The sequence below is a fragment of the Rhamphochromis sp. 'chilingali' genome, assembly GCF_963969265.1.
Source record: "Rhamphochromis sp. 'chilingali' genome assembly, chromosome: 17".
Lineage (NCBI taxonomy): Eukaryota > Metazoa > Chordata > Actinopteri > Cichliformes > Cichlidae > Rhamphochromis > Rhamphochromis sp. 'chilingali'.
The window spans coordinates 25,834,347-25,854,552 of record NC_137944.1 but is presented as its reverse complement, the minus strand read 5'-3'; the positions used below and the strand labels follow the sequence as shown (position 1 = coordinate 25,854,552).

Here is a 20,206-nt window from a genome sequence, read left to right as displayed (position 1 = left end):
GCGTTGGTTAACCTTATGATTGCAAATTGAACGCATAGTGATATCATGTAAACTTGACTGTGACAAATCTGATCTCTGTGATTTGATGAAAATTTTATAATACACGCGAGAGACACAAAGTAAACTAAAGCATGCAAATTTGTGGCAGTCTGTAGTGAGGCAGGAATGAGGGTGAGGAGTTGGAAAAGGAAACATCAGATGGGACTGGTGACATGAAGTACACAAAAATAAACAGAACGTCTTAAGGAATACACATATCAACTTGAATTTGAAATTGAAATTGACTTTGCTATAACGATAAATTGCTGAAGCATAGAGGAAAAACAAACACGAGGTCCGAACCACAAAAGCTTTTGCAAGTGGGCACAAAGCACCCATATTTCTTTTTCATTTATTTATGTTTTTTTGTCTGTTTCTATTGTTTACTGATGCTTTGTCATTCATTTTAGAGTTTTATCATGGTACCAGACCCAACTGCAGGACCACCAACAGTGCAGTTAACTTGACCGTGGGTGCCCCCTTTTTCCTAACTTTCCTATTTCTGTTTCTGTTGAGATAAGAAAAAAGAAAAAACGAGTTAAAGAAAACAGCTCTTCTTCTGAGGAGCAACATAAGATTTAATACCATACTGACAGACAGAAACCTTTTTACTTTTCCATTCACCTCGGCCTGAACTTTGTCTCATGTATCAAGGATGGGTGGAATTGAGGTTGGATAGGGATATGGCATGCTTTGACAGGAGATGGAGGCCATGCCTGTGGAGTACATATCGACCTGTGGATCCCAAGGGGAAAAGGAAGACTGACAGCCACCTTGTGCTAATGGCTTCCCACTGTCACTTTTCCAGTGGTCTCGCCCTGATGACATCATTGCTCCAGCAGGCACATGTCAGAACTGGTTGTTTACAAAATCCATCAAATCCAATGCTGGTTCAGCAAAAAGTAATACGCTTGGCTATTGTCGATCTTAATCAGGATCTTTCTGACAAAAGAGCAGATATCAAGACTGTTGTTATGTATAGTCACATACTGTTCTAGTCAACACAATGCTACAAACTGAACATTGTGCAAGTATGTTATCATAGCCACTGTCAAAATGCTCGAGTTTAGAACATTTAGAATTAAACTATATTACAAATAGCTCCAAATGCAAGTGCAGCTGAGGCTGACAGGAAATCTGCCAGTCAACCAACCACAATGACAGCACAAGTGACCCTAGGCGAGATTTATGCTAGCGTCCACTTCAGTCCAAGTGTCATTGGCTGTTAAATGTGTAGGTCCATGTGGATGTGCCTGCTCATTTTTGGTTTACTTGTGCACAAACTGTGCATGCGTACTAGGCGGTGAACTTCAAAGAAGTAACAGGAGTGACTCCTCAGCCATTGTTTCTTCACTTGTCTGTGTCCATGTCTGCAACCTAGCCTAGCATAATTACGGCTTGAGAGAGCAAACAATACATGCCCTAATAACACCGATAATAGGTGGACAGCAGGATTACAACAGCAGAGATGTTAACAGAAACTATTCTCCCATGTGAACCTGAAATCTCACATCACTCTTGTATTTTTGCAAGTAGCTCAATTTATTTATACAAATCACAACAGTCGCCTCAAGGTAGTAGTGTGATCTTTATGTATTTATCAAAGTCAGTATTGCATATTGCAAAATTCAAACTTTAAAACAGTAACACAGTCCCATTTATTTCTGCATTGTGACAGATATGTCAAGCCATGAACCACATGCAATTCTGGCAGCATCTCCTGCTCTCGTTTCAAATAAATGTTCTCTCCTAGCGGCTTTGATTACAGCCACATCAGACCCAGAAATTGGCAATAAATTTTTCACAATGTTGGGTAAAGTGCATGTCGCTCACCTAATAAATCGTGTTTGTCTAATTCATTTAAATATTCTCCTTTTGCACTCTGTAATAAGGCCAACAACTAAAATACCTGCGTCCATGCTTTCAGTTGTGAAATTAACATGCCAACTCTTTAGTAAATCCCAGCAGTAGCTTTTTTAGCATCAAAAGAGGAGTCTTGTGCTGGCACAGACCCATTAACGTGATTCCAAGTCAGCCTGAGGAAATACTGAAAGCAATGTTTTATGAATCTATCCAACATGATGGTGGACTAGTAAATGGTCAAAGAAAACAAGCAAAGGAAGAAAATAAAATAAAAAAAAATCACAGGATTTCAACCTTTGAGGATTTACTGTCTGACTGTCATACACATCTGTATCATATTTAATGGCAGTCAAGCTAGTGTGTTGAAAAAGCCGCATTTTATGGCATCTGCAAAGCAGATGTATATTTAACAGGAAAGTCAAAACTTTGAGCTCAACAGTGAGGTTCCTGAAGTAAAAGTATCATTCATATTCTCCGTAGGGATTTTGACTATGTGCCACAATGTTTTAACCATCCAAAGCCGATTCATTATGAGTGACATTGTGAAACAATGGCATGTGCTCCTGTGGAAACCACAAGTCTGTATGATATAAACCTTATTTTAGCAAAAATGTGTTTTATTGGTAATGTTGTGGAAAAGCACTACACTCACCACAATCCCAAATTGAAACAGCAATGTCTCTGATTGGTGGAGTTCACTGCTACCATGGAAAATTTTAAACCCACGAACCTTACGATTGTTTAGAGAGCATGAAATTTGAAAACTGTCAGAATGAACCTCTGTGCCACAACAATAACTAGGCTATACTTTGTTACACACACACACAAAACACAACACAAACTTTAGAATTATTATTAACTAAATAAACACTACAATAATAAATATAATTAAATTCAAGAAAATTGGACGTTTGCTGTGGAATCTGGGATTTGCAATGGATTATGGGACAAGTAGTTCCTGAGCCGTCACACGGTCTATGTTGGATTTTATTTAGTTTTCCTTCATTTTCCCTCTCAAATCATTTTATGGTCATTAGTCACCAAGAATTTGGTTGGTATGTTTCAAGGATTAAAACTCTGTATATGAGGATTTTCTGAAATTTCAATGGAGAAAATGAACGGAAAATTAAATTTTGGAATCAGAGCCCTTTAAGTGCGCAACCATTGTTGCACTCTGTTCTAGCATGCTGCTTGTTGAACCAAGGAATAGTGTTTCAGGTGGGTCTGCTACATTTGCATATGAGGTTGGTCTGCAAGGAATTTAAGAATTACGTTTTAATTCGACTCTCAACAGGAAATTGCAAAGCAAAATGCGTGTTCGTTTTAGGCCTCGATTTATTTCTACTCAGCTGAATGTCTGCTTTTTTTTCTTAATCCTTTATGTTTGTCTCTCTACGGGAAAAAAACCCCCACTGGACGTTAAGCCCCATTATTATTATCCCACAGGATTTAAGTAAGCAGACTTGAAAACACGAGCCTATTACTCTATAGACTTACTGCAAAGTAGATGAAGTGCCTGCAGAGCCACTGGTGTAACTCTTTACTCCCTGCACATGCACTTCAGTACATCCATTCAGTCTTTCACAAAAACCACAACCACTCAAAGCACCCACAAATGCATAACTCTTTAACTATCACCTCTCAGCCATCTAGCATGAAGTGATGTCATCAATGGTCAAATGCTAACGAGGCTATTGTGTGTGAGATTAACGCTCCTTTGAGGCCCCAGCAGACCAGACCGTGGATCTTTCAGAAAGGATCTCAGGATATCACACATCAGAACTGAACTCAGAACAGGAGAATAATATGAAAATGACCCACATTTGCACTTGCAAGCAGATCCTGCCACTGATATGTCAGTAGCATGGAGGCTGGCACTAGTTCACCACTGCCTTGACATTCGTGTTTAAGCGCGTATTTGTGTCCCCTTCAGTCACCGTCACCATGACAAACTGTTAAGCTCAGGACCAAAAGAAATGGTTCCATCAGTGTTAGGCTGGGTTATACAACCATTTCATCAAATTCAAATCGAGCTGAAGCTATTCAAGCATTTCTGAATGAGTTGCTTAGGTTTGTCACTGGAGTCAAACGGAACGCTTGTGCCTTTTATATCCAGTGACAACACCCTTTATGCCCCACATTGGGGGGGGGGGGGGGGGGGGGGGGGGTTCTAGCCAACCATAGAAGATCAAAGACCCTCACATCTTAATAGTGGACCAATATGCCACTGAGTAAAAATATTTTTTACCATGAATTTTGAGTTGATAATGAGTTTCCAATAAATAAACACAAACTTTATTGTTAGTTGTCATTGGTGATCGACTTGGATGCAGAATAACTTTATCTAACAGTTGTTATCTCAAGTGGTTAATATCAAATAAAAGTTAAATAAAAATAAACGTGTCACAAATTCTTTTTGGTATCATACCTCCATCCAATACAGAAAATATAGTTAATAGTTAACATGTTGCTTTTTCTGTTTACCTGGGATTTGTGTCTGTAAAAAGTGGCATTTTACAAGTCATGTGACCACAAAATGATCCCTATGAGTGACCTCGGCATCAATCACACATGATCATATGATGATCAAATGGGAATTAAAAATCTATAAATCCATATGTTGTTGTTTATTTCTAAAGTGGGGCTGCTGATTAGAGCTGTGATTTTTTTTTTCCTGTATGCATTTAAATATCAAAGATTTCTGTCCTGTTGCCTAATAAAGGAAAATTGCTTTAGTTTGTTGGCAGATCAAAGTGAAAATAATTCTTTTGACTGAAGAGGTATTTTTATTCTGTGTTCTAATAGTTACAGTTCCAGCAGTGTAAAAGAGACTTAGCATTAGGCATTAGCATTAGGTTAGAATCAAGTATAGAAACATGTATACATGTCCTGCAGCACTACATTTACAGGGTAACATATAGAGACAGATAACTATTCTGTCATGGTCCTGGGTCATTTGACCCAGCGTTTTGAATTTTCTGTGTTTTTGTCATTTTGTACTACGTTCACTTTAGAAGCACAAATTAATCTGTCCTGACTCAGACAACCCAGGAAGAGCATTCAACCTCCACAAAGAAAAGCCCCTTCCTGGATCTGTTGAACCTAGCTAACCGTCCTGCCAGCTAGCTAGCCTGAGCAAGCTATATGTTACCTTACTTCCATTTATTTATATATATATATATATATATATATATATATATATATATATATATATATATATATATATATATATATACATACACACACACACACACACACACATATACATATACATATATCTATGTATACATGTAGATTTTTGTATTTTACTAAACTGGGTATGTATTGGATGTACATGTGGAGCAGGCAGAATGGGATGCCAAGAGTTAGTGAATCATTTTTCTCTCGTTGCTCTGTAAACTGTTTGTTTTCTCAATAAGTTTACATTCCAGTAAGATTTCAGATCTGAGACTATAGCACTCAGTTACTAACTCATAAATATAAACAGCTTGTGTGTTTTCCTTTGCAAAACAAGCCACTGCTGGATGTGAGATGGCTGAAAATTAAGCGTTTTGTGTTCCAAAAATGTTTTATGGACTTTCTTCAACGAAAAGCACGTGGACACACGCATTAATCTCAATAAGATGCTTCCTCACAGGATAAAAGTGATTACTAAGAGCAACTTTGAACTGATTTGCAGTGACCATATAAGGCTACAGAAAGCTAAATGCCCTCTAACCGTAGCAGCTTCAAACAGAAAAAACACATTTATTTAATGTTCTATTTTAATACCTCTGGTTTTCTGTGTTTGTCTGTTTTATTAAAGGCTAAAAAATAAATAAAAAAATAAATAACATTGTTCTTCCTACATTATGCATGTGAAAATATCTATACTGTAGCTTTAAAGGAATACTAAGTCATAATTCCTAAATTTGTTTAGATATTTTCATGTATAGCTGTGCATCAAAGTCATGTGCTGTTTAGATTTACAAGCCCCAGTTCTTACAATTATCTCCTCCTTAGTTTCCTTTGGACACAGGAAAAGGCGCCTCACTTTTAGGACACCAGCAAAGTACGTCAACCTAAGAAAAGCATTCCAAGAGCAAACATGCTTTGTGTCTTGGCCAGTCTGGGTTATTCAGAGGGTTTGTTATCTTGGGTCTCCTTCATGCATTCATTCACACCACCCCTCTGCTCCCACACACAAGACCCAACTTTTCAGCCTTCTGATATCACTGGATACACAAGATGTCAAACCCACACAGGATTACGCAGAATTCTGTGACATGTACTGTGAGTATGCATAAGCAGAAGGATATACATAAACATACGCTGGATACAGTATTTGCACATACATCACACACACAAACAGAAAAACAGACACACTCAAGCATGTACACAAATTTGAATGTCTTGAACTGACGAGGAATGTTGAAATTCAGCCAGAAATCAGACAGCTGTGTCTCCCGGAATCAGAGATTTTAATAGGCTGGCCGTAACAAGGACTTGACCTTTAACCCAGGGTCTTTCAGCGCTGTATTTCCTCACTCTGCCCCTTGTTCTGGCTTAATGATAAAAAGGCATTCCATCTATCCCCTGCTCATTCTTGGATTTCACTTTTGTTTTCATGAAAACGTGACACTGGAAGGCATGTGATATACTTGTGATTATGTAAACTCTTGTAGTTAAGATACCAAGCAAAACGACACCTAAAAAGCGGTATGATTTTAAGTCTAAAACAAGCCATAATAGTTACAGTTTAATAATTTGTTACTCTACAAATTCAGTGGACAAGACCTTCCATAGATCAGGCTCCATACAACCATTTTTCAACCAGATGTGCCAGGTCTTCTACTGCATAAAGAAGTATTGGAGACAAATTGCGCTCACTGGCGCAGACTGACTCAGACTGCTTGCAGTGCGTTGGCAATCTGTCTGCATTTATAAACTAGACAGTGAGTATTTGCAAACTTTCTCTGAGTGATTGTAGTCTGTCTGAGTCAGACTGCAGTTGTTTGGAGACAGGTTACCCAGGAGGTGACCTGTGCAATCAAAAGTGGTCACCCAGAGGTTGAGGATGTTGCACAGCCAGTCTCTGATCAACCAGTTGGTCACAGCAACTGCTTGCAATTGGTTGTTAAATGCAATGCAATACAATGAAATCACTGGGAAAAACATGGCTTTTATTAGTCATAAGGAGGTTGCTGACTTAGGTTTGCCAATAGAAAACTTAGCCCATGACAGTAGGCTTTGGCCAACCGAGAACGTGTTGACCACAGATGCTTTGTGACTGTTTGCTGAATTTTTACTTTACTCTATAGTACATATTAAATATTTGCATGTACATATATGTATATACTACTTACAGTATATATAGTGTCAAACAGACTTAGCAAACATTACCAAATGATAGAATGGTGGGCATTTTTGGTGTTCGAGTGCTCTCTAATAGTATTTTAAATTTACTGCAACAAATTCTATGGAATGAAAGATACTTAATATCTTGTGGTAAATGTAGCTCAGGCGTATGGTTTGCTGTCCATTAGCCACTACATAGGTTTGCAGTTTGATCCTATGGCTACTTCCATGTAGGTGCTGCAGTTTATAAAACAATGCTTGTCCTGACTATGGATTTGTACTTTCAAGAGATAAGCAGAAGAACATATAAAGCTACCCCGAGCACAGGTGACAAGTTCGTAGCACCTGTTATTAGCTGAGCAGGGAGAAAAGAAGAGATAAATTAAATGCGTGCGTTCAAATTATTATTATTATTATTTTACACAGGCAAGGGAGCAGGTCAACCACATAAACCGGTCTGAAAGCTGATCCCCACAGTCTAAGCATGTCCTCTGTGCTGAGGTCTCTTTCTGCCAGGATCACTGGCGCACACACACACACACACACACACACACACACACACACACACACATACACAAATACGTCCATGCACAGAGTCACATTCCTCTGCAGGCTCTGCGAGGGGCAGGCGCAGAGTGTGCTGGAAGCTTGGAACTGCTCTTCAGAGTGCGCGTCTCCCTCCCTCCCTCTCCCTCTCTCACTCTCTACCCCCAGTCGTTAAGTTTGCGAGCAGAGGAGGAAAGAACGGCAGAGAGACCAGGGGAGGTCTGACGACACTATCCCAGCATACCCAGCACCTACTTTAAATGCACACTCTGATAAACGCAGGCAGGCTCTGATTTACTGGAGGAACACCAAGAAATATAGCCAAGCTGTCACACTCCAAGACATGTGTGCAACTTTCCCTGCCAGGACAAAAGCTTAAGAGGAGGTTTGGAAACATACATGTGTGTCCCGTCCATGGCAAAAAAGTCTGCATGAACTCTGACTGCTGGAGGTCCAACTTAAGGATGGAGGATACATGTTTCAGGCTAACGTTTTCTGATTCAGCACTTAAGAGAACATCTAGTAAAGCATAGAAGGAGAAACAAGAGACACAAGAAATTTAATCACCCTCAACAGCGCTTCCAGGCTGATATGATGCTGTGGTACCACTACAGTCGTCACCTGCTGTCGCTGGCGGCGCTTCTGGTGATTGTGAGCTGCGGAGGAGGTGAGCAGCGGAGAGGGACGGACGGCAGCAGCAGTAGCAGTAATGGAGGGAGTACTACTAGTAGTAGCAGCAGCAGCAGTAGTAATTCCAATAACAGACGTTTTCATAAGATCCAGCATGGCCAGTGCACCTACACCTTCATCCTACCTGAGGGAGAGGGAGCTGGAGGAGGCTCCTGCAAGGAAGCGAAGGCCAGTAGCTCGCAGTACAACGCCAACTCTCTCCAGAGGGACGCTCCACCACCTGAGCCAGACTTTCCCAGCCAGAAGATCCAGCAGCTGGAGAACGTTATGGAGAATTACACCCAGTGGCTACAGAAGGTAAGGAGGAACTTTATGTGGAGCATCAGGTGCTAGATCTCTCTTTTCATTTAAACATGATCTTGGCTTAATGATAAGCTGAAATAAGAACGCAGTGGAATTTTCCTGTTTTAATCAGAACCACGCTGAAAATCTTAGAATTGCATCTGCATGAGTTTTTTCTTTTGAAGTGGCTGCTGTGTGCTATTTGTTGAGATATTTGTGTCTGCTTGGGTGTGTGGTCTCCCCAGAGCGTCTGTTTGTAGCTTCACTAGATACCTTGTTTTGGTTTGTGGACGAGGCTGTCAGACTAAAACCATGCAGTGTTTGCTGTTTTCATGTAGTCGACACGTAGTTTGTCAAAGTGCTTGTCTGTAGGAGAGTTTATGTGCCTTGGAAAAGTGCAGCTTTCTTTTACCCATACCCCCCCCAAAGGGTGATGCTGTGTGGCCACTTTCAAAATAAAATTCCAGAGATTACCACACAAAACACTGACAACATCAAAAATGTTAAAATGCACGGCTGTCAACTGGTTGACTTACACCTCATAACTCCTTCAGTTGTTGAGAAAGCAGCCTGGTCTCATAGTGGCATTAATCTTCTTTGCTTCTGAGTTGACAAACAGACTTTTATTAGTTAACAAAATATGTGTTTTTGATAACACACAAAAGAGGACAGACTGGAGTATTTGGTTACGTAACTGTGTACTGCGTCTCTGTCTAACACATCTCTGTTTTCCTGACGTCTTCCTACTTTTCTCTGTGTTAACCGCAAAATTCCATAGATGCTCATACAGCAAAGGTAGCTATATGTCAGTCACCCTCTGCTCTCCAGTGGGCTGTCTCTTTAATGGCAGGAAGTCAGAGGGAGCCCCAAGAGACTCAAAGAGGAGGAAAAGACATGGAAGGAGAATGCTCTCTTTATTTTTGTTCAAGTGTGAGTTTAGCCTGAAAATCCAGATTCATATAAAAGAAGTTTTATGTGAATATTTTTATTGGAAGAATTTATTGGTTAAATAACTCCTAAATTAAATCCTTTTAATGGGAATTTGAAGATCTGTGAGGTGTTTTGTTCAAATATGTTAATAAGATGCGAATTCTGAAGCCATATCTGATACTGCTTGGCAGGCACTCTGCTTTTTCAGGCTTTGAGACTTTGTGTCTCCGAAAAGCCCAAGACCGTCTCTCTGAAATGAATACACGATTCAAACAAACAAACTTTCAGTTTTGGCATCACAGGATCTCGTGCTCCTGCTCTTTCTACAGTGTTGTTGCTCCCAAATAAGATTAGCATGTCCAGTCTGCCATCAACACCTAAAAGCTGATGGCTTATTTTATTTTCCGCAGTTTGTAAGTCAAACACGCGCACAGCTAACAACTGATGGATTTCATGGATCACAGTGTAACGGGGAATTTATCAAGCTGAATTTCACCGATTAATCTGTTTGTATGCAATGAACATGTCCTTCGAAAGCTCTCAGAGCTACGCTGCGTCTGCTTTTCGTTTTCTCCGAGAAAGTAATTTTCACTCCACGAGTTGGAGGAAATAGTCATTTCTCATCAATTAACCAGGTAGTGGAAGCGGTCTGCTAGAGCGAGATGTTGACTGAGTTCGGAATTAAGGGAGGTAGTGTTGGGGGCTACTCCACCCTCCAGCAAATTCAGAATATCTTACGAAACTACAGAACTTAGAAATGCGTCTCAAACCAACTTGGGTATAGCACAAGAGGATTTTGTCGCTACTACTGACTTTATCTACATTTAGCATTCTGTGTGTCACAGTTGTTTATGTAGAGTCACCATTAAAGGGAGGAAAAATGAGAAAAGACTTTTAGTAGTCAAACGTCTGAAAACTTGTGTATGTGTTTCTGTCTGTGTCTTAAGTGCAGAGAAAGGCCATGGTTTATAATAATACCAGCTCTATCTTTGCTCAGTGAACCTCATCCGTCTATGACAGTACAAGGGACCCTGTGAAAACACAACGGCAGCATTCGTGCACTGAAGGTTTGACTAATGGGACCTCTAGAATAACTTTCTCCTCAGATGTAAGGAAGAGAGCACCACTACTGCCATTGTGCTTCTCTCCTGACACCTAGGAGTTTATCGTGCAGGACCAAAGACAATCTTATCATGAATTTTCTGATGTATCTTCTAAATACTGTAAATTTAAATACAAAAGCAGAAAAAACAAGTATCAGAAATAAAGAGGAATTAGCTCTTGGTCATTTCATAAGGGAAGTTTAAACACACAGTGGTAATTCACGCTAATTGCACTACATGGGGGGGAGAACATCAGGATGCAGTTAACATTTTTCATTGGACAGAAGATTAAGCGTCTCAGTCGGTCTATCTATCTTAATCACGCCGGTCTTTTTACTGCTTGTCTAAAAGAAAGCTCGCCCTGATGTTGCTCCAACCAGCCCTGATGAAAGAGACGGACAGAGAAGATTATTATAGATAGCAACCCTGTGCCTGTGCTTTCAGTCCAGTGTGGGGGGTAGACAGTTAAGAGTGATGTAGCAAACAGCTGTTGGGGAAGTGTTTTAAGCCTGAGATCTTACCTTTGTCAACCCAGGGTAAAGTATATGGACCCGGATAACATTCCTAACCAGTCAAAGGTGGCTCGTGTTTGCTCAAGGATTACTTCTTTTTCCTGTCTGCAAGGTGAAGAGCCATGGATAAGCTTTCTTACCAGAATTTCACAGAATTATAAAAGGAACACACGGGCAGAAAACCCCCACAAAAAACAAGAAATGGAGAGAAAATAAAAGACAACAGGTAGGTGACTGTGTTTGGTATGCAAATGTGTTTTTATTTTTGACACTTATCTATAATACTTTTATTTTCTGTTCTTACCAAATATATTGTCCACAGTGATATTAATTATTCACTGATTTGTACTTTAATGGGGTTTATATTGGGCAATAGCTGAAAATGAAAAAAAAAAAATAGAGAAGAAACACCCTTCAGTGATGTTACAAGTGTTGATGTTGCATAGTCTGTCCACCTGAGGGCGCTCTGCAACTTGTTGGCAACAGGTGTTTGCCAACAAGGAAGAACCAAACAAGTATAGATCAAAATCCTTTATCAGACAGGCTGTAAAACTGGGACAGTACATCAGACATTTCACAGGATTCAATTCCCACAATGCACCTGCTGCAGCAACTCACCTATCTGTTACAAACCAGCCAATCTTAGTACAACACAGAGTGATACAGAATACTGAAGCTAACAAAATGCTAAAATACATACTCAATATGCAGCAGGAAGGTAAAGTACGAGTTTTTTTTCGAATTTTCTCCATATCTCATAAACAGGTGTTTTTGCTATTAGTTAGTTCCTTGCTAGAATGCAATACGGTTACAGCTTAGAAGAGATTTTGTTATCTTATGCTGGCAAGTCAGCTTTATTTATTATTATTTATTTATTTATTTATTTCAAACATATGTCACCATATGTCACGTCAAAGTGCATAAAAAAATCGTCCATTTTCAATCCAAATCCAGTGTATGCCTGTAAAATTCCACAATGAAACTTTGAATATATATAAATCTCAACCACAGTGTCTCACAAACATCAAACATAATCATTTAGCATCAAACAGCAGCAAGCTAACGTTTCCATTTCTGAAGCTTTTATAACATAAACTGTCTGGTCAATGCAGCAAACCTTATTTTTGAAATACCTAAGTATGAGTTGATCTTCTTGGGATTTAAAATATCTCGTGCTTATAACTTTGTGCAATTTAGGGCACAAAAAGGATTCCCAGTGTCATCTCGCCATAAGGTCTCCTACCGTTTATGTACATATACAGGCCATAATGTTCTAAAAACCTCCTATTAAAATGTTTTCTTCAAGCAGGCTGTCCCAAAATCTTAATGCTATCGGAACAACAGGACAATTTCACCTCGACTAAATGTTAGCAGCCGTCATGGAATAAAGAAGCCAGAAGATTGCAAATGTAACCAGGAGCCAGATTTAAATATGCACTCATTGCATAAAATGAGTTTTGTTGGTGGTGGAAACATTTTTAAAAGCTACATTTTATCAGCATCTACTTTTAAATTGTGTTTGGAGTCCCCCCCCCCTTTTTTTTTGGGTTGTTCGATAGAGTGTGGATACAGGCAAGTTTTCATAACTGATATACAAACTGAAATGACCAAAAATATTGACTGAGCTAATAAGATTTTGATGTTCGACAATTTCCAATATTTAGTGTTGCGACATACTTAGATCAATACCAAAACTCAGCTTTATTGACATGTTAAAAGATGAAACTGGTGTTTTTTAGTGCACTTTAACAACAGATGGTGTTCTTTGGTGCACTGAAGTGTAATAAGATCTTCTCATTTCCCCCTCTTGTGGAAACTGCAGAAAGTTTCTGGAGAAGCCTTTGCCAAACTAAGCTGTTGAACATGGAGGGGAAATGACCATCCTGGGTGTCTTATCCCTGTGAAATTCCCATCTTTCTGCCTCTTGACGAACTTGACTGCGTTGCATAAACAGTGCTTTAGAGGATATACCAACATGTGGGCAGCAGCTTGTTTCCCTTCCATATTGGGAGTTCATTTGAGAAAGAGTGAATATGTTTCTCTACTTAATGCTGTCAGAAGGCCACACAGTGTGCCTGGGGATCCAAGGGGAAACCTATCTATTTTAGTAGTGACTTCCTCTATAAGAGTTTATTTTTCACTCGTAATGTTGTCCAAAGCTAACAATCGGATGATACATAAAGACGGGCAAATGCTCCAAGGAATAAAAAGTCTTGTCCTTCTGGACCTCTAAACTTGCAAAAAGGAAACCATAGAAATTACAGAAGGGCGCTCCAATAACAGCTTCCAGAAGGGTTTTCTTGGTTGCACTTGTGCTTTGACTGTAAGTGAAAAGGAAAGAGAACTTTCTGCTTCTGCGTGTCGTGGGAGCAGGGAAAAACATTACAACAATGCCGCAGTATTTCCACACGGACATGAAAATGGGGTTCAACACTGTTAATGTTTCTGATTTTCAGGGAAAGGGGGCATTTAGCGGTTTTGTCATGCTCAATAAGCCGTACCGCTTTGTTTTCAGACTCACCCGTTTTTTCCAGAGGTCGTATTTCAATTAACCGGTGGCTGCGAACATGATGGCAGCTTTGATACTGGCCAGGCAGGTATTGTACACCTATGTCTCTTTAAAGTCACATGAATGAAGCAGTACATTTCTAGGTAATGTGACAGTCCATTTTGAATTTGTCTAGTTTCCTTTAGTGCAGCGATACAAAGTTACCATTTGGTTTCTTTTTCCATCATTCATTTTAGTGAATTACTCTCAGGTGGGTACTTTATTGAGGATTTATTTTGCTTTAATTACAAGGTTATACATTTGGCTAAATGCTTGCAGGATTTATGACATCCCCACTGAAAACACTGTAGCTATAGCTTGTAGCTTGGCACCCATTCGTGCATCTGTAAAATAAATTGAGAGTTTCCTCTTATAGGCTCATGTTTCCGTGCACTCTCACTCTTCTAATGGTGCTAATTTTTCTTCATTTGGTCGTTAGAGGTATTACGAATGTAGGTACTCTTGTGATTTGGCCACTTGGACACAGTGAAAAAAGTCACGCACATATGCTATACCGTATTATTACTTTTAATCATCATTAAAAAAAATTTGGAGGTAGTCTGAAGTCTAGCCCCAGGCCATCTGATTGATGAGAGGTTGTATTCAGATTCCTTTTAGCTCTAATCTGGTCACCACCAACTTCAGAGGGACATATCTGACTTTTCAGCTGCTAAACGCTCCATTATGTTCACCTTTGCTAACTTTGCAAGTCTGCTTTTTAGTTGACATTAAGAACAAAGCGGTTTAACTAGAGCTTTTTTTTTTTTTACTTAAACAGCAGTTTGCCAGGACCAGAAGAGTCATAAGAGAAACAAACCAAACAATGAAGTCAGAAGCAATTCCAGCACTGAGACTTTGAAATAGCCTCCAACTCCAACTTTGTTTAGCTGACTCTCTGGACGCCTTTTAGTCAAGGAGGCCTTTTGTTGAGATTCTTATGGATAGTACCTGTTTTTAGTTAGCTGTTTTCCTTAATTCCTATATTTTATTTTTTGGATTGCTTTGTGAAGATATATCTGTAAAAAGCACTTTAGAAATAAACTTTACTTCCTTACTTATTTATATCTCAATATTTGTAAAAGCTCTGGGAAATTATTTAGAGTTAATAACACCAAGTCATCCATTCATCCACCCGTTCAACTTAGGGTGAAAGGTGCTGGAGCCTATCCCAGCTGTCATGGGGCAAGATATGGGGTAGGTTGACAGACCATCACAGAGCCATTGTTTATACAGCAATACAGATTATATCAGCTTTAAGGTAAGTGTATGTGTATAGGTTTTATTCTAGTGTGGTATTTAAATATTTTCTTATAAAATTGTTGAAATAAGAGGTTTTTTGTTTTTTTGCCTCCCAACAGAACAACCATACATAATATTATTCTGGGCAGACAAGTGAAAGCCATTAGTACTAGAGTGGAAGTTGTTGTCAGAAGAGTTGCCAAAAGCAAAAAGGTTCTTGTCTGCATCTTTGCCACTGCTAAGGTTGAGTGATTATGAGCCAAATATGAGATAATAACAACTTAGATAGAGTGGAACATTAGACATTATGGTCGATGTAAGTGCACGGTTAGTAATGTAATGTGCTGTTATTTTAGCCTGCAGCAAATCACGAGTGTGTTTAAGCTTACTTCAGTCGCAGAGCTGCCTGTTATCTTTTTTTGTATTTTTGTTTTATAATGACTCTTGATAAACAGAGCAGATGATAGATAATATTACTCACCCATATCTGCTATTTGTTTTCCTCCAGACTTCGGTTCATGCAGGTCGTACGCTGTAAATCAAAGTTTGATTAAGGTCAAAGGAACTGATATGGCATTAAAAACAAAGCTCTGTTTGGATATTTGATATTTGAGCTGTTTGCAGAGAATACCCCAAGACGTCTAACTCGGTTTGAATTTGCAGTAATCTGTCAGATGTTCTCTTTTTTTTTCCCAACTGGTTTGTTTCCAGGAAAAGATAACTGATAAAATATCAATTTCTTGTATTGCTGATTCTGGCAATGTGCCGCAGAATGAAAAATAAGGATACGCTGTGAATTTGAATGCTCTCGCTACATGCTTCAGTTTGTGTTCATCCAATTTGGAAGTTCACTCTAAGTTGTGTTGTTTGATCTTCGTTTATGATAATTTTCAATCCCGTAGATATTTCTGTGAAGTGGAGGAAAAATTCCTGAAGCCGCCTTAGATGCTGCCTTTGAGGCCGGCTCTCCCTCCAGTGTCTCTTTGACTCTCCCTGACAGATGTTGCATTCTGAGTGGATGTCTTTGTTTGTCAACGCTGGGGAGCCTTCCAGAGGTTCCAGAGGGCAGCGCCGTTTCACCCTGCTTGGAGTTAGCCTTGCAGATTGTGTGTTTCTCGGATTCTAAAGCAAAGAAACACAAGAATCAAGGTCAGATGCTCCAAAATGAGGAGAAAAGGCCGTAGAGTGAGGCCAAGTTGTAGAAAACTGTTGACAGGAAGCGCATAACGGTGAAAAGAAGACAGAAGAAGATTGGGACAGACTCGGAATAGTAGGAAAGAAAACATAAACAGCTTCATTCCCTCGCACTGTGGCCTACATAGATCTTCAAATGAGTAATGGTTGTCTCCATTGTTTTTGTTGCGTTCTTATGGTGGTAGGATGTGAGCCACTTGTTCTTAAGCCCTTTGTGTCACATCTGAGCATTACTTCACGTATTTATTTAATCGTTTATTGTCTTGTGGTGCGAGTGAGGGAGGCGAGCTGCTCTGTGAGTATTGTGCAACGTATTGAATTACATCTTCAGACCCACACATCTTGATGGAATTCAGTCTGGAGCAATTCAGAAGGGCAGGCTGTTTATAACCTGCCTCTGTTTTCTTTGGGCGCTTTGGGCACATGAAGTGAGTCGGGTCTCGGTTTATCGCTTTAAGTGCTGTGATTGGTGTGACACTTCGTTCAGCCTGCTAGTGGCAATACGCACATGCACGAAAAGATATAGACGCACATGCAGACACATTTGCACCCACAAATCTTAATATTTGCTTTGAAAGCAAAGACACTCGTAACCCTGTACAGAGTTGTGTTTGCGTTAGCGGGGACCTGAGCCAGACTTCTCATATTTCACAGAATACCACAGCTGGAGCTGGCACACTCACTGCAGACATGTAGAGGAAAGTCAGTAAAGTGGGTTACCCTGTGACATTTCTTATGTTCCCTGCTGTTAAACAATAACACCCTCAAAACATCGTACAGTGCAACTCAAGAGTCCTCATAAAATCAATGACTCCGTCGACTGTTTCAGTATGTTTCTTTTCTTTGGTCGTTTTAGCTGTTTGTACTTTCGGTCACGCTGCTATCAGAGCTGTCGATTAGCTGATAAGGAACACCTGCTGCATGACAGAATTTGGTGATGAATTGCACCAAGTATGCAATTCACACGCCTAAAACGCATAATTCGTTTGTTTTTAAAACACAATCTAAGTATTCAATCAAGTACGGTAACAAGAGGCTCTAACGAATAATCTTTTAGGCAAGCAAGCTGTGTATTGGATTTTTTCTTTCTAGTAAAGGCTCTAAAAAGTTCAACATTACATATAAGCAGATACTGATTTAGATTTTCATTAGAACTTGCTTTGTTGCATTACACCAAACTATAGCTAATCACACTCCCACCAAAAAAACCCACCCAAATTGACATGGAAATAGCTCTTTTATATAATTCATAAATTCACTTTAAATGATAAATGTTGTAAAAATCAGTCTATACTTAATTTATCTAGTCCTACATATTTTTTTCTCTGTGCTCACAATGCAAAACCCATACAAGCATGTTGATACATATACTCACTGGCCACTTCTTCAGTTACACCTTTGCGAGTTGGACCCTTTTTTGTCTGCAGATTTGTGGGCTGCTGCTGCAAATCTCATTTTCCACAACAACCCAAAGATCTGGTTGCCGTGGAAGCTATTTGAGAGCTGTGAACTCATTGTTATGTTCCAGAAAGCAGTTTGAGATCATTTCAGCTTTTGTGACATGGAGATTTATACTGGTGGATGGAGCCATCAGAAGATGAGAACGCTGTGGTCATAAAGGGATGGACAAGGTCAGCGACAGTACTCAGATAGGCTGTGGCATTTAAAAGATGCTCAGCTGGTACTAAGAACCTCAAAGTGTATCCCCCACAACATTACACAACCAGCAGCACGCCTGTATCACTGATATAATACAGGATGAATCCATGCTTTCATGTTGTTTACACCAAATTCTGACCTTTATAGAAATCTGGACCTTCATTTAGGACTGTTTATTATTGCTACATTGTTATTCGAGTGCGTGTTACAGGGGAAAACCTTGTAAAAACACTGCTGTATTTGGTGTCAGCCTGAAGCATCAAGCTGTTTTTGGTTTAGGCAAACAGTTGGCTGTAATGATTAGTACAGGTGGATTTTAGCAGTCAGTGTTGTGATTACTGGTAGAGAAAGCACTTTGCACACATTTAGGGATGGAAAAAATGTAGCGTAACATTTTTCTTCATGTACTTCCCCTCTGCAGCAACGGTGCAGTGACAGACTACCTCTAAATTGCGCTGCTGCACGGTGACCTAACAGGAACTAACTTAGAAATCTGTTGTTGATTGAAAAGATGGATGTGCTTGTTGGTCTGAGTTTACAACGAAAATACAAATGGTTACAAATAGTTCCAGAAGTTTATTTAAGTTGACATGTTTGCTGTGATTCTGAGGTGGAAAGGTTAATCCTCCAGAGGCCTGGACATGGACGTTAGTAAATCTGCACGCGTGAGTGTGTCACGTTCGTGTCCGTTTCTGCATGCGGGTTTGTGCACGACACTGTTTTATCTGCACAAGCCTGTTTTTTCGCCTGTGTTTGGATGAGATGACCTTGAGCTTAGCCAATAGTCTGAGAAGGATCATATGAGATGTTACTTCTCTGGGCATGTGCAATCACAAGGTGCAGAAACTGGAACAGAAGCTGACACATGCTGTCAAACAGCACTCACATTATCCATGTAAATGTATACACGTCAGTGATACATGATGTCTATGATGTCTCGTCTAAGGGAAGGATGAAGATATAACTTTTAACAGTTACAGATTGCAAAAAAGAATGGGTGATGTCACTGTTTTCCTAAAATCTACCTTGTATGGAGTAATTATCATTGTTTGCCATGATACAACTAAGATTCGTGGCTTTCTCATGGTTTTCAGTCCTACAACAGCACCAGACGGAGTTCGGTTCCAAGATTAGATGTTCATATTTCAGTTTTTCTGAGCGTTGTGGTACTCATCATGTTGGCTTAACAGTTAAGGTTTAAAGTTCATTCACGTCCTCAGAGATGGCAGCTTTCAAAAAGAAAACAAAGCCTCTTCTCTTTTTTTTTTTCCACAGTGTTATTGCTTTACAGTCCATTTAGTACCTGGAACCTTTAAGCCCTCAAACTAATCACAAAAAATGGATAAGATGTTTTGTTGTTTGAGCATGACCATTTATGTTTGGTTGCACTGGTTGAAATCATTTGATCCATCCTTTGCTTTTGCTTTTGTTTATAGACATGTCTTGAGTGCCGCTGCCTATGAAATTCAAAAACAAACAGAAACTGAACACAGAAACCCAGGAATTAGACAGGTAATGCACACAGTGTGCACTTCTCTAAATGATCCTTTTCTCTACTTCTGTTTTCTTTAGCAACCTTGCACAACAGAAAAAGATGTGATGTAATTCCAATGACATGCTATGTCAAGAACCTTTCAATGTGTGTACAAATGTACTCGTACTGCAGTTTTTCTATGAAAAACATCAAACACGTGAGCAGCTAATGATCAAGATGCACAAACATGCAACATGTCAACCGAAGCCAAAGATCAAACTGCTCATTAGCTGCACATCGTCGATAAGAGCAGCGTCCACGTCCTTTTAAACATATGTGGTAAACTTCGGGTCAAAGCTGTTTCATGTGTGCATGTTAGCTGGTCTACTTCGGCCTCACTTACTTAGAAGTGCCTCGTGCAGCCACTGACAGTGCGTGTTAGCAACAGTGGAAGCGTGCAAAATGACTGAACAGTAACATAATCTGGACCTGGTGCGATAGTGTCTCTGTGTCTTCGGTATTAAAATCAAAGCGAAGCAAAGATTGTAAGAAAGACTCGGAAATGCAAGCACGTGTAGATGTGCAGATATGGGATGGAGGGAGGCAGAAAGAGAAAGTGAAGGAGGCCGTGCTCAGCTCACACTGTGGTGATTAACTATAGGAACAGTTTATAAACTCCGGAGTCTATGCTTAATGGGATGTTAGGATGAAAGATAAACACGAACGTGACATTGAAGGAAACAACCCTTGTCATTAAAGGCTCATTCGTTTTGATTTAAAAAGACGCCCA

General features: G+C 39.7%; 1 protein-coding gene across 1 annotated transcript in view; it reads left to right on the top strand.

Annotated features, from left to right (window-relative positions):
* The first annotated feature begins 7,949 nt into the window (after window positions 1–7,949).
* The window catches only part of angpt1 (angiopoietin 1), a 59,727-nt gene continuing 47,470 nt past the window's right edge, over window positions 7,950–20,206 (top strand). Inside the window, exon 1 of the mRNA XM_080862671.1 lies at window positions 7,950–8,772. Within this exon, the coding sequence (XP_080718797.1) occupies window positions 8,377–8,772 (396 nt within the window). The 5' untranslated portion in view covers window positions 7,950–8,376. The remainder of the gene's footprint in view (window positions 8,773–20,206) is intronic.